We start from the raw sequence: 13,095 nt of genomic DNA on the forward strand, positions 1-13,095 counted from the left end.
CAAAATTGAAACTCTATAAGCCATTAAACAACTCCTCTTTTTACCCTCCCCGAGCCCCTGATATCTTCCATTCTATTTTCTATTTCTAGGAATATGGCTACTTTAGATACCACATATAAATGAAACCATAACCTTTATTTCTCCTTTTGTGACTGGCTTATCTCAGCATAACCCCCTCAAGATTTATCCATGTTGTAGCATGTGACAGGATATCTTTCCTTGTTATGGCTGAATAATATTCCATTGTATTTTAAAACAAACGAATACTTTTTTTAGCCTAAGTACCCTAGTGATAATTAAGTATAAGTATTTAAAAATCCCCTTTCTTTCTTTCTTCCTTTTTTTACTTTCTTTCTTTCTTTCTTTTAAGTCTGAAGCTCCAGTTTATCTGAGCATCCTGTATTTTATTTGGCTATCTAAAAGTGAAGACACAGACTTGGTCAATAAGGGTTACACTCTTCTTAAACTCTGACTCCGTTCTCCAGTGCTAAGTCTCTAGGTAACGGAGGCCTAAGAGAGGAGAAGGTTGAAAGCAAACAAGATGCTAGCAAATGCAGAGAGAAAACGTTAATGTGGTGATCAGCACAAAGTGGCGCTTCTTTAGGGGAAAGCTATAATTGCCTACAAGACAATTGCAGGGTCAGAAAGCAAAGGTCTCGTGGGTCCCAGCCCATAGTCTCTGAGAGTCCTTAGGCAAGTTACTCTGAGGCTGTTTTCATGTTTGTAAACGAGGAAAACATTCACCTCCTAGGGTTGTTGTGACTTGGATAAGATAGTTAAAAGAATCCAGTGTCCAGCCAATATAACCTAATGCTCCTCTCCCCCATACTTTGCTGTTTCTGTGGATTTTTAAGAAATAAGCTCAGAAGGGCACCTGGGTGGCTCAGTGGGTTAAGCCTCTGCCTTCGGCTCAGGTCATGATCCCAGGGTCCTGGGATCGAGCCCCACATTGGGCTCTCTGCTAAGCAAGAATCCTGTTTCCCCTTCTCTCTCTGCCTGCCTGTCTGCCTACTTGTGATCTCTGTCAAATATATATATATATATATATATATATATATATATATATATATATAATTTTTTTTTTTAAACGTAAAGAAAGAAATAGGGTCAGAGTAAGCCACCAGGGTTTTAAAAAGCCTGCTGGTGCGTGAAAATGCCCTTGGCCCTCACTTTCCTTCAACACTCGCAAGGGCCTCATTAGGACCTTTTGTTCCTAAAATTCTTCCCGGTCTATTGGCAAAATTTCTACCATTTGGACTTCGCTTTGTTGCTTAAGGTTTTGAATCTTGCTGAAAGAGCCCATCAGAAGGTGCGGCTACTGCCAGGCTTTTGGGCTTAGTCGGGGAGCAGGTCTGGTCCAGGCAGTTTGGCGGGTTCGTGAGCAACATCCCCACTCTCCCGAAAACCTCCAGGCTCCAAGGGCCGGCCAGGAGAGGAGGCGGGAAAGGAAGCGCCTCCCCCCGCTCGCCGGCGCGGAGTTGCCCCGCCCCGTCCCGGCGCTTCCCCCGCGGGCTCCGGTTCCCAGGCTCCGCCGGCCGCCGGCAGCATGGGCGCGGGCTGGGAGCTGGGGACCGCGGCGGGCCCCTCGCTGCTGCTGTGCGCCGCGCTGCTGCTCGCGGGTTGCGCGCTGGGCCTGCGCCTGGGCCGCGGCCGGGGGCGGGCGGACCGCGGGGTGCTCGCCTGGCTCTGCTACGACGCCCTGGTGCATTTCGCCCTGGTAAGTGCGGGCGCCGCCGCCGCTCTCGGGACCCGACCCTTCCTGGTCGCCGGGTGTTCCCGGAAAAGGACCCGGACGGGTGGGCCGCCTTGCGCCCTGCAGCCGACCGTCGGTCTGCGGAGACCGGGAGGTGCCTGGAGGCCGCAGGGCTGCCCCTCTCAGTAGAAAGAGCGCGTGCCTTCCTGGGGTCCCAGCTCCTCTGCCGGATTAAAAAACCAAAAAACCATTTGAAAATGGTTATTTCTGTACCGTGTTATGTTAGTTTGATTGTAAGCAGCCCAAAGGCCTTGGCTTACCTGACCTGCACGTAAATGTTGCACGGAAACTAACTGAGATCGTGAGCGGTTTTGAGTGCCCGAGAGGGAGCAGAGAGGGATGAGGAGGCGCACTGCGCAAAGTGCGAGGACCCGTACCAAAACGAAACATCCCGCGTGCCCTGAGAGTAATCACCATGTTTGGGTAATGACCACCAGGCACAGCGCGGTGTTCACTATTTCCGATCTTTACAACACCCTGTAATCTACTTACGGTCCCTGTTTTCCCGAGGAGAGAACACGCCATGCAAAGTTAGGTGACTTTCAGTAGAGTCTGGCTCCAAAGCTTGCGCTCTTTGTAACATGCCGGGTTTGGGAAACCGGGTCCCTAAAAATTCAATCCATTTTATAAATAACCAGGAGGTTAGTATTTAAGGGAATTCTGTTGAAATGTCTCCCTCCTCCATGCACACACGTTTTTTAAAGGGTTTCTTTTTTTAAGATTGTATTTATTTGACAGAAAGAGAGCACAAGCAGGGGGAGCAGCAGAGGGAGAGGGAGAAGCAGGCTTCCCGCTGAGCAGGGAGCCCCGGACCCCAGGACCCTGAGATCATGACCTGGGGCAGAGGAGGTCACTTAAGTGACTGAGCCCCTAAAGGTTTTGTTGTTGTTGTTGTTGTTGTTGTTTTTTAACAACTTAGCCAAAATAGCTGTTTTGCAAATTTGACCTTGCTTGGATCTAGGCAGACCTGTGGTTGATTGAAAGCCGAAGTCTGGAGTATGGAGAAAGAAGGAGAAAACAAAAAGGGTTTGATAAACATTTAGATCTCTGAATGTTGATGGGTTGGATATGTGCACATACCAGATGTTGCTGAAATGTGAAATTCTTTCTTTCCTGAAAGTTTACATGTGGAAATAAGAGAGAGTGAACAGTCCTTCAGCTCCTTCATTTACAGAGTTGATTTTTTAAGGTGTCCTTGGACACATGGTCTCCCAAAGAATAGGGGTAGTAGAACAGGGTGGCTGGCCCTCTTAAAGAAAATGTAGTATATTTTAGACATAATGTATCATGATACAAAAACATATACCCATATGCCCACCTAGTTTAAGAAAATTAAGTCTGCTTTTCAAGCACAGGCTGCTACAGGTAACATCACATATTTGTGACACCTTGAGGTTTAAGCCCACACGTGGAGTCATTGCTCCTGTCTCCTCCCACTCCCGTTCTGAAGGCAGTGTCCCTCCCACAGCCCTATTTTACCTCTCCCAGCTGCAGAAGAGCCCACCATATGAATGCACCATACCTTTCATTTTTTAATTCTAAACAGCACATTTTTTTCACATATTAGAGCAATGATATTTTATATCTGTGAAATTGGTATATATCTTATAATTGATGAAATATGATAACTTAGCTAGCTTGTATTAATAGGTATGTTTTTATTTTGCTGTTTACACATCATGCTTCAGCCAGCGTCTTTGTACACATATCATAGAGATTGGTGAGGAGGGCACTTGAATGAAGGTTAAAACCGGCAAGAAAAATGTGTGCGCACAGTACCTTTGGCTGGGAGTTTACTGCAAGAGTACCGGTAAAATGTGGCATAGGCAAAGATTGGGAAAGAAAGCCTCCCAGAGAACTGGAACTACGACTCTCTTGTTCACACTAGAACCTGAGCTGCCTCTTCTTATTCCTTTAAACTTCTCAAAAGGGAGGAGACATTGGGATGTGTTGGCCACCATCAAAGGCCTCTAGTGCCCCCCGTTGGACAGGGCTTCCACCAAGCATTCCCAAAGGCATTTCAGCTCCCTGGCATCCAACCAGAATGTGGTTCCTGGGGCTGCAGCCCGGGGCCAAAGCTCGGTTGGTTATGGCCAGAGTGAAGGACAGGCTGATTTCCCACCAGGGCACCTGGAAGGAGTTAAGGCAACATACATGGAGAAATCAGTGGTTTGGCTCACACTTCCTCACAGGTGGCCATGGACGTTCTTTGGGTGGGTGCTTTGGCACTTGAACGACAAGTAGGACTTTGAATTTCATCCTGTAATAGGAAGCCGTTGAAGAAAGATTTCAGGCAAGGAAGTAGCATGGCCAAAGCAGATCTTTCAAAAATGATTTGGTGGTGTTGTATTAAGTCAGTAATTGTAGAGGGTCTGAGATTGTACCCTTCTTACACATTAACAAGTTAGCCTGGTTGATTTCCCCAAGTGCCGCCGGCAGCACGCAAGGGCCTGCTCGTGCCTGCACAGGAAATGCGGGCGTTTTGGGGCAAGGAACAGCAAGCTCAGGCTCCCATCTTACCTGGAGTTGCTGGTGACCTGCTCCTACTTCTTGGGAGGGAGTCCTTATCTTTAGTCAAGAAGGTAAACAAATCTCTGGGAAGGAAAGGCAGGTCTTTATCTTTACTACCCTGGACTACCTTAGGAAGGAGAGATCTCTTTAGGTTTACTACCTTGGAGTGTCTCCTTATATAAAGATTCTTAAATCTGTTGTAAATGCCTGTGCTCAGAGACCTCAGACGGTGCAGGAATACAAGGGGTACACAGAGAATCCTCTGCCAGCATAGGGGATGGTGGGTTGGAAAGAATAGAGAAGGGACAAAAAGATCAGCTAAAATCAAGTGCAGTATTTGAGCAGTGAGATGAAAGAGGACTGAGCTAAGGTGGAATTGGAAGTTAAAATGGGGGAAAAAGTTAAATCCAACAGACCTTCCAGGGGAGAACGTTGTAAGTCAAAGTGACCACTTGTACGTTGGGGGTGGAGAAGATGGGGATCCTGTAGACAATCTTAGGGAAGACAGGAAGACCAGATTTTAGAACTGTGAATCTGGGGGTCTGGTATATAGTTGAGGAGAAATGGCCAGAAGGCAGTTAAAATTGTAAGATGAGCTGGAGAGACAGATTCAGGGCAGAGTGGAGGGAGTTGGACGTTTTCACTGCTTTGGAGGAGACAGCAGGAAGCTCTAGGAGTGAGCATTTTCTGAGCAAGAGAGAATAGAAAGGTGAAAATGCTGAGGATTGAGAACAGAATCTTTTAAAAATGTCTTAAAATGTGTATGTGTTGAACAGCCAGGAAGAGGAAGAGCCAGGAAGGAGAGACAGTGGGCTGGACCAAGAACCAGGGTAGTGCTGGGTCCTGGGACCCAAGGGAAGGAATGACAACATCGGTGTCAATTGCTTCAGCACCATTTAAAAATTTAAAAAGGTGAGGGCTGAGCCGGAGCCTCTGGGTCCGGTGATTAAGAAGTCAATCAAGAAATTGTTAGTAGGGCTGGGCGCCTGCATGGTTCAGTTGCTTAAGCATCTGCCTTCTGCTCAGGTCATGGTCTCAGGGTCCTGGGATCGAGCCCCACCTCGGGCTCCTTGCTCAGTGGGGAGACTGGTTCTCCCTTTGTCCCTCACCCTGTTCTTGTGCTCATTCTCACACTTGCTCGCTCTCTCTCTCTCTTTCTCAAATAAATAAATAAAATCTTTTAAAAGAAAAAAAAAAAAGAAGCCATCATTGGTTAAGAGTGCCTAGCTGGCTCAGTTGGTGGAACATGCAACTTTTTATCTCAGGGTCATAAGTTCAAGCCCCATGTTGGGTTTACTCAAAAGAAAAAGTTTACTCAAAAGAAAAAAAAATGTCATGGTAAAAGTATTGTTTGAGAAGCTAAAAACTTAGCAAGGGAGGTAGAAAAAGAATGGAGGCAGCATATAAAAGACCTAGAGATTTGATGGTGGGAGGAAGAAGAGTGTACGAGGGTAGCTCAAAGACATTGAAGGAGCAGGCAGGGACATTGGGTTCTGTCTGAGATGGGAAGGTCTGGGAGCATCTGTGAGCAAGAGCACGGTCCGGGGCAGAGAAGTCAGCTGTACAGCACTTGGTGTCCAGTGCTGTGCCTGGGCATGTGAATTAACCTACAGCAAAGCTGAATCTGCCTGAATCTACTCCCTGTCCTCAGATCAAACCCCTCTGATTGACTAGTTCCTCCCACACTTTCCTCATTGAAAGCAAGACTTAGGCTTGACCTCCAGGCTGAAGGACATTTGTCGTGGAAAACTTGGGCTTCAGCCGTCCTATTCATCCTACCTTAACAACCGTGGGTCTTCCTTTAAGAAGTCCTGAGTCCCAATGGCTGGTCAAGTCCCTATTAATTTGTGTATTTTGGACATTACCCTTTTCCATTTAGCATCTCCATCTGTTCCCACTTTCCACAACAGTAGCTTCAGCCTCCGACTTTTGGGATTCTAAAAATTTCTTCCTCCTCCTACTTGCTTTATCATTAGGTCTCAAGTTGCCTTTTAGTTCAGTCTGTTACTGTCTCTGTTTTCCCTTTCCTTTTTTGGCATAGTCATCTTCATTGGTTTTGCTGTAAAATAGATCTCCTCTCCAGTAAATGCATTTATAGACTTCATGCTATTTGGCAGGCCTGGTGAATCACAGTTGGTTTCGCTATATATTAATGGTAAAGCTTTGTGATGGTTAATTGTCTGTGTCAACTTGACTGAGCCAAGGGATGTCCAGTTATTTGCCCACATGTTATTCTGGGTGTTCTGTGAGGATGTTTTGGGTAAGATTGACAGTTAAGGGTGTCTTGCCGGCTCAGGTGGAAAAGCATGCGACTCTTAAGATATTGAGTTCAAGCTCCATATTGGGTGTGGAGCCTCCTTTAAAACAAATAACAAAACATAACATAACATAACATTTCAACTGGTAGACTGAGTAAGGGAGGTGGCCCTCCTAAATGTGGGTGAGCCTCATCCAATCAGTTGAAGGTCTGAACAGAACAAAAAGGCTGACCTTCGGGCAAAGTAAGCTAGAATGCTTCCTGCCTCACTACCTTCAGACTGGTAGGTACATTGGCCTTTTCCTCTTTCAGACTCAAGCTGAAACTGGCTTTTCCTGGGTTTCAAACCTGAAGCCTTTGGGCTAAAACTACATCAGTTCTCCTGGTTCTCAGGCCTCCAGACTCAGACCAAAACTACAACATCAGCTCTCCTCGGGCTCCAGTGTACCCACTTACCCTGCAGTTCATTGTCAACCTTCATGATCACATAAACCAGTTCCTTATGACAGGCCCTGTGTGTGTGTGTCTTTGTCTGTGTGTATCCCTATCCCATTGGTTCTCTTTCTCTGGAGAACCCTAATACAAGCTTAGAAAATGATGCCAAATTGAAAGTCCAAGGAATAGCACTCATAATGGCCCACTGGCCTTTTCAGGGTATGGGGTACACAGCCATTCTGCTTCTGCAGACCAAAATCCAGTATGTTTTCTAACACCCTGAACAAGACATGTGTTAGGGATAGATGTCTGGGTAGCTACACCTCAGGGTGAAATCCTGTTCTGTTGTTCCTCATTGCCACAAATATGTGAGTGCCTCTTTGGGGCCAGGTGCTATGCTGGACACGGACAAAACACATGGCCCTTGTGCTCTCAGAGCTTAGAGAGTAGCAGAGAGTTTTTCTCCAGTTGTTTCACAGGGAAAATGACAGTTACTAATGTCACTGTCAGTGTTATCCATATGAGGAATTGCTTTTGCAGGGAAGTGCTGGGAGAAGCTTAGTTTTTCTCCCCAAAATTGGTTCATCTATTGCTTTCTGACAGCAAGAACGATGTAAATATTTCTCCCTTTTCATTTGGCTGCTGGGAAGCTCAGAACCACATTAAATCCTAAAATAACAACAACATATATATATATTCTTATTGGCCTCCTGATCTGGATTCTTATTCATTTTTATACTTTTTATGACTAATATTTTTAAATTCTTATGTACATTTTAAAGTAGTTTTTAATGTGCCGTTTAATCGAATGTTTTTGTTGTAATTAACCTAAAATCCTAAAACATAAAATGAAGTATATAAATGCTTTAAAAAAATGTTAATCCTACTAAAATTTATTTCCTTTGAAATGGAAGAGATAGCCTAGGGAAAATACCATGTTTTTTTGTTTTTGGTTTGGTTTGGTTTTGTCCTTTGTAACACGACACACAATTTGTAATTGTTTTGTCCTCCTCTTTCCCCAGTACCTGGCGTGGTGCCTGGTTTGTAGGAGCTGTTCTGGAGAATTTGTTGATAGCCCATGAATGGAAGAGTGATCCTGTCATTTCAGTTTGTGGTAGTTATCAGTCATTTACATGTTAAGCCTCGAATAGCTCAAATATCTAAAATGTCAAAATGCGTTTCCTATGTCAGTGTTTTTTTTTTTTTAAAGATTTTATTTATTTATTTGACAGACAGAGATCACAAGTAGGCAGAGAGGCAGGCAGAGAGAGAGAGAGAGGAGGAAGCAGGCTCCCCGCTGAGCAGAGAGCCCGATGCGGGACTCGATCCCAGGATCCCGAGATCATGACCTGAGCCGAAGGCAGCGGCTTAACCCACTAAGCCACCCAGGCGACCCCTATGTCAGTGTTTTAAAACAAAATTGGCTTAAATTTTCTATTACCATGATCACTACCAAACATATAACATTTATAGATCTAAAAGGAAGAAAAAGATAAAACTAGCCAGAGATCATTATTGTTTATATTCTCAAGAATAGTCTTCCAAAAAAAAAAAAGAATAGTCTTTCAGGGGAGCCTGGGTGGCTCAGTGGGTTAAGCCTCTGCCTTTGGCTCAGGTCATGACCCTGGAGTCCTGGGATCGAGCCTCCTCACTGGACACTCTGCTCAGCGGGGAGTCTGCTTCTCCCTCTTCCCCTTCCCTCCCCTTCCCTCCCCCTCCTCGTTTTCTCTCTGTCTCTCGCTCATTTGCTCTCTCTCTCTCTTTCAAATAAATAAAAATAAAATCTTAAAAAAAAAAAAGTCAAGACTCCACAGAGATAGTCAGCTTTTATACTCCCGTCAGCTGCTTTCTCACACCTGTGCCAGCGCCAGGCGTCATTACTAGATCACACAGCTCTTACTCGCTGGCTTAGGTCTTCTGGGTCTCATTTGACCCTTGACAAGAGGCTCCGTCCGGCCGCCGCCACAGCAGCCAGCTCCGACTTGACTCCCTTCGGCCCCGAGCAGACAGCGCCTGCTGCCCACTCCTGCCCAAGGCCTCTGGGAGGCAGCCCAGGTGGGAGGTCCTTGGGCCCCACCCAGCTTCCAGCTACCTGCCATGGTGACACCCCCAGGGATATCTGGGAGCCCCAGGGTAAGTTCTTCCTCCCTCCCCTGAGGTGGACTTCCCAGAGAAGCAGTAGTGCATATACAGTCTCTGGAAAAAGTCAAGGTAGGGATGGCCAGCGTGTTGCTGAGTGGTGTGACTGAGTTCCTGAGCTCGGTGACAGAGCCTCGGGTCAGATTTGTCATCCTTCTCTGTCTCCTTTCTCATCCACCACCTGCTTCCAGCCTACCTGGGAGAGCCATGTCCATAAAAGTGGTAGAACACTTTAGAATGTTTTTGGGGGGACCCAGGCTGAGATACACTTTCTCTCTCTCTCCCCCTCTCTTTTTTTATACTAATCTCTATTCCCACTGTGGGGCTTGAACTCATGACCCTGAGATCAAGAGTCATGTGCTGTACCGAGCCAGCCAGGCGCCCTGATACTCTTTCTTTTAATTGTTGCACATTATTCCATAGCGTGGATGATTGAACCAAACATGCAACTTCAGGTTATTTCTAAGTTCCTTGCCACTAAAAACAGCCGGAATTTCATAATAAACGTCTTGGAGCAGGTATCTTTTCTTCTATTGGACAAGTTTAATCAAGCTGGAAAAAAAAATCAAAATAAATGGAATTGGCAAGCTTCCGTCCTGTCTAGGGGTGGGAAATTCAGCCCCTTATTAGGAGTCTGCCTTCTTCTGTAGTCTCATGAGAACCCAGGAGATTTACATGATTCCCAGCAAAAAAGGATTGTGTCATCTTTGCTCCATCCTGATAGCGCGATACCCTCACTAACAGAGCCCCATGCTTTCTAGAAGGCAGGCAGGCAGGCTTGCTGTTCTCTGCCAGGCTTTGGGACAGGAATATGGGGCTTGGATCCTGGAATCCACCCCCTAATAACCTGTTTTTTTTTTTAAGATGTATTTATTTATTTTGAGAGAAAGAGAGAGAGAGAAAACAAAACAAACAAACAAAAAAAACACCAGCAGGAAGGGCAGAGAGAGAAGGAAAATCTCAGGCAGACTGTGCTCAGTGCAGAGCCCGACTTGGGGCTCATCACGGGGGCTCCATCTCACCACCCTGAGATCACAACCAGAGCCGGGTGCTTAACCGACTGTGCCACCCAGGCACCCCGATAGCCTGTTTTACTATACGGCTCTTCCTGACTTCCTTATTGAGCTGACAGGGGTGTTCATAGGATAATAGAAATGATCTCACTCATACTTGATTACACACCCTCTTCTTTTTGGCCAAGAAAGTGTCTCATTTGTTGACTAATCCATCCTTTCTCCACTTATTTGAGATTCTATTTTTAATCATATACTAAAATCTTTCATATGCAAGGATAATTGGGAGATTTTAAAAATTCAATTCTGTTTTAAGAATCTTTCAGTTTCAATTCTGTCCATACAGTGCCGTATTATTTTAGCCTGATCGTGCATTTTAATATCCAACAAAGCAAACTTCTTACCACTCACTTTCAAACACGTAAATATGAATCCTTCCACGTGAACTTTAGATTCCCTTTGCCAGATTCTAAAAGTTGGTGTTTTGCTTTGGGATTTTCTTCAACTCCTACTTTAACTTGAGAGTAAGTGATATCTTTACCATCCTGAGTCTCTTCAAAGAATTGAGTGGATCTCAGTCTATTTAAATCCTCAGTTACAGTCTCTTAAAATTGACTCCTAAATATTTTTATTGCTACCATGAGATATTTTTCCTTTGTACTTCAACTGGTTATTGCTCTACATGGAAACCATTGGGACGTATCTCTGTATAGAAACCAGCCACTTTCTAAATTCCCTTTTTCCCCCATTCTAGCTTTATGGGGTTATAATTTCCAGACAGTAAAATCTACCCCGGGGAGTATAGCTTGATGAGTTTGGCGAGTGTAGAGTTGTGTGACCACCATCGCAATCACAGTATAGAACATTTCCGTCACTTTTTGACAGAGGTTTCTCCCGTCCCTTTGCAGATGTCCCCCATGCTGACGTCTGGCACCGGGAAATGCTGATCTGCTTTCTTGTCATTAGCGGTTGACTGTTACAGGAATTTCATATACATGAAATCACGGAATATGTAGTCTTTGATTTGGCATAAATTACTGAATATTATCGCACTACAGAGATGCATCCCAATTTACTTATACATCAATCCGTTAATGAACATTGGGGTTGTTTCTAGTTTTTGACTGTTGTAAATAATAATGCTGCTATGAGAATCTGCTTACAAGTCTTTGTGCGCACGTATGTTTTCATTTATCTGCGGTAAATACCCAAAAATGGATTTTTTTTTTTAAGATTTTATTAAGTTATTTGAGAGAGAGAGAACATGATGGGGAGAGGTCAGAGGGAGAAGCAGACTCCCCACCAAGCAGGGAGCCCGATGTGGGACTCAATCCCAGGACTCTAAGATCATGACCTGAGCCAAAGGCAGACACTTAAGCAACCGAGCCACCCAGGCACACCAGGGAGTGGATTCTTTAACCAGGGTAACAACTGCCAAACATTCTGCACGGTGGCTCTGCCACTTCCATTCCCACCGGTGACATGTTACACTTCTGGCTCCTTCACGTTCTCACCAGCACTTTGTGTCTCAGTCATTCTGGCTATTGTTACAAAAAATATCATAGACTGGTGGCTTAAAGAACAGCCATAGCTCATGTTTCAGAGGCTTGGCAGTTCGAAATCAGGGTGCCGGTAAGGTTGGGTTCTGGTGATGCCCCTCTTCTCGGCTTGCAGACAGCTGCCTGCTTGCTGTGTCCTCAGGTGGCTGACAGTGAGCCTTGGTCTCTCTTCTTCTCCTTTTTTTTTTTTTAAGATTTTATTTATTTATATGAGAGAGAGAGAGAGAGCATGAGAGGGGAGAAGGTCAGAGGGAGAAGCAGACTCCCCGCAAAGCTGGGAGCCTGATGTGGGACTCTATCCCGGAACTCCAGGATCATGACCTGAGCCGAAGGCAATCGCTTAACCAACTGAGCCACCCAGGTGCCCCAAGTCTCTCTTCTTCTTATAAGGACAACAGTCCCATCACGGGGCTCTACCCTCGTGACATCATCTAAACTCAATCATCTGTAAAGGCCCCACCTCTAAATACCATCACCTTGGGGATTAGGGCTTCAACAGATAACATTTGAGGGGACACTTTGTACTAGTATTTTTGTCATTTTAGCCATTCCAGTAGATGCATATGAACAAAACCTACTGTGGTTTGGTTGGCATTTCCATGATGTCTGGTGATAATGAACATCTTTTCTTATGTTTCTTTGCCTTGCAAATATCTTCTACTGGGATTTGCCCAATTTTTAAATCTTTTTTTTTTTTAAAGATTTTATTCATTTATTTGACAGAGAGAGAGAAATCACAAGTAGTCGGAGAGGCAGGCAGAGAGAGAGAGAGAGGGAAGCAGGCTCCCTGCTGAGCAGAGAGCCTGATGCGGGACTCGATCCCAGGACCCTGAGATCATGACCTGAGCCGAAGGCAGCGGCTTAACCCACTGAGCCACCCAGGCGCCCCTAAATCTTTTTTTTTTAAGATTTTATTTATTTATGTGACAGACAGAGATCACAAGTAGTCAGAGAGGCAGGCAGAGAGAGAGGAGGAAGCAGGCTCCACGCCAAGCAGAGAGCCCGATGTGTGGCTTGATCCCAGGACCCTGGGATCATGACCTGAGCTGAAGGCAGAGGCTTTAACCCACCAAGCCACCCAGGCATCCCCACTCAATTTTTTAATTAAACTTGTAATCTGGAGATAACTGTCCATTCCTCCCAGAGGGATAATACAGAGAGATCCCATGAATGCTCTATCCAGTTTCCCTGGTGATAACTGTTTCTACCCATTCAAAATGGTGGCCCCAAGTCACAACCACTTTGTGGAGGAGAGTCAGAGGAGCTTTTGTGTGATTTGAGATTTTCCTTGCATGGTATACTTCTTTGAAAAGTCGCTATCCTGTTTGAGCACCGTGTTAATTTGGGGGATGAAAGGCAAAGGCAGCACACATTGCAGGGTTCGTCTTTAGGATATAAGTTCCTGAGGACAGTGGTAGCTCAGTGTCA

General features: G+C 45.4%; 1 protein-coding gene across 1 annotated transcript in view; it reads left to right on the forward strand.

Annotated features, from left to right (window-relative positions):
• Nucleotides 1–1,473: 1,473 nt before the first annotated feature.
• The window catches only part of EBPL (EBP like), a 31,070-nt gene continuing 19,448 nt past the window's right edge, over nucleotides 1,474–13,095 (forward strand). The window contains exon 1 of the mRNA XM_013047186.2: nucleotides 1,474–1,717. Within this exon, the coding sequence (XP_012902640.2) occupies nucleotides 1,547–1,717 (171 nt within the window). The 5' untranslated portion in view covers nucleotides 1,474–1,546. The remainder of the gene's footprint in view (nucleotides 1,718–13,095) is intronic.

This window comes from Mustela putorius, unplaced genomic scaffold, assembly GCF_011764305.1.
Source record: "Mustela putorius furo isolate JIRA1106 unplaced genomic scaffold, ASM1176430v1.1 tig00000461_pilon_pilon_pilon, whole genome shotgun sequence".
Lineage (NCBI taxonomy): Eukaryota > Metazoa > Chordata > Mammalia > Carnivora > Mustelidae > Mustela > Mustela putorius.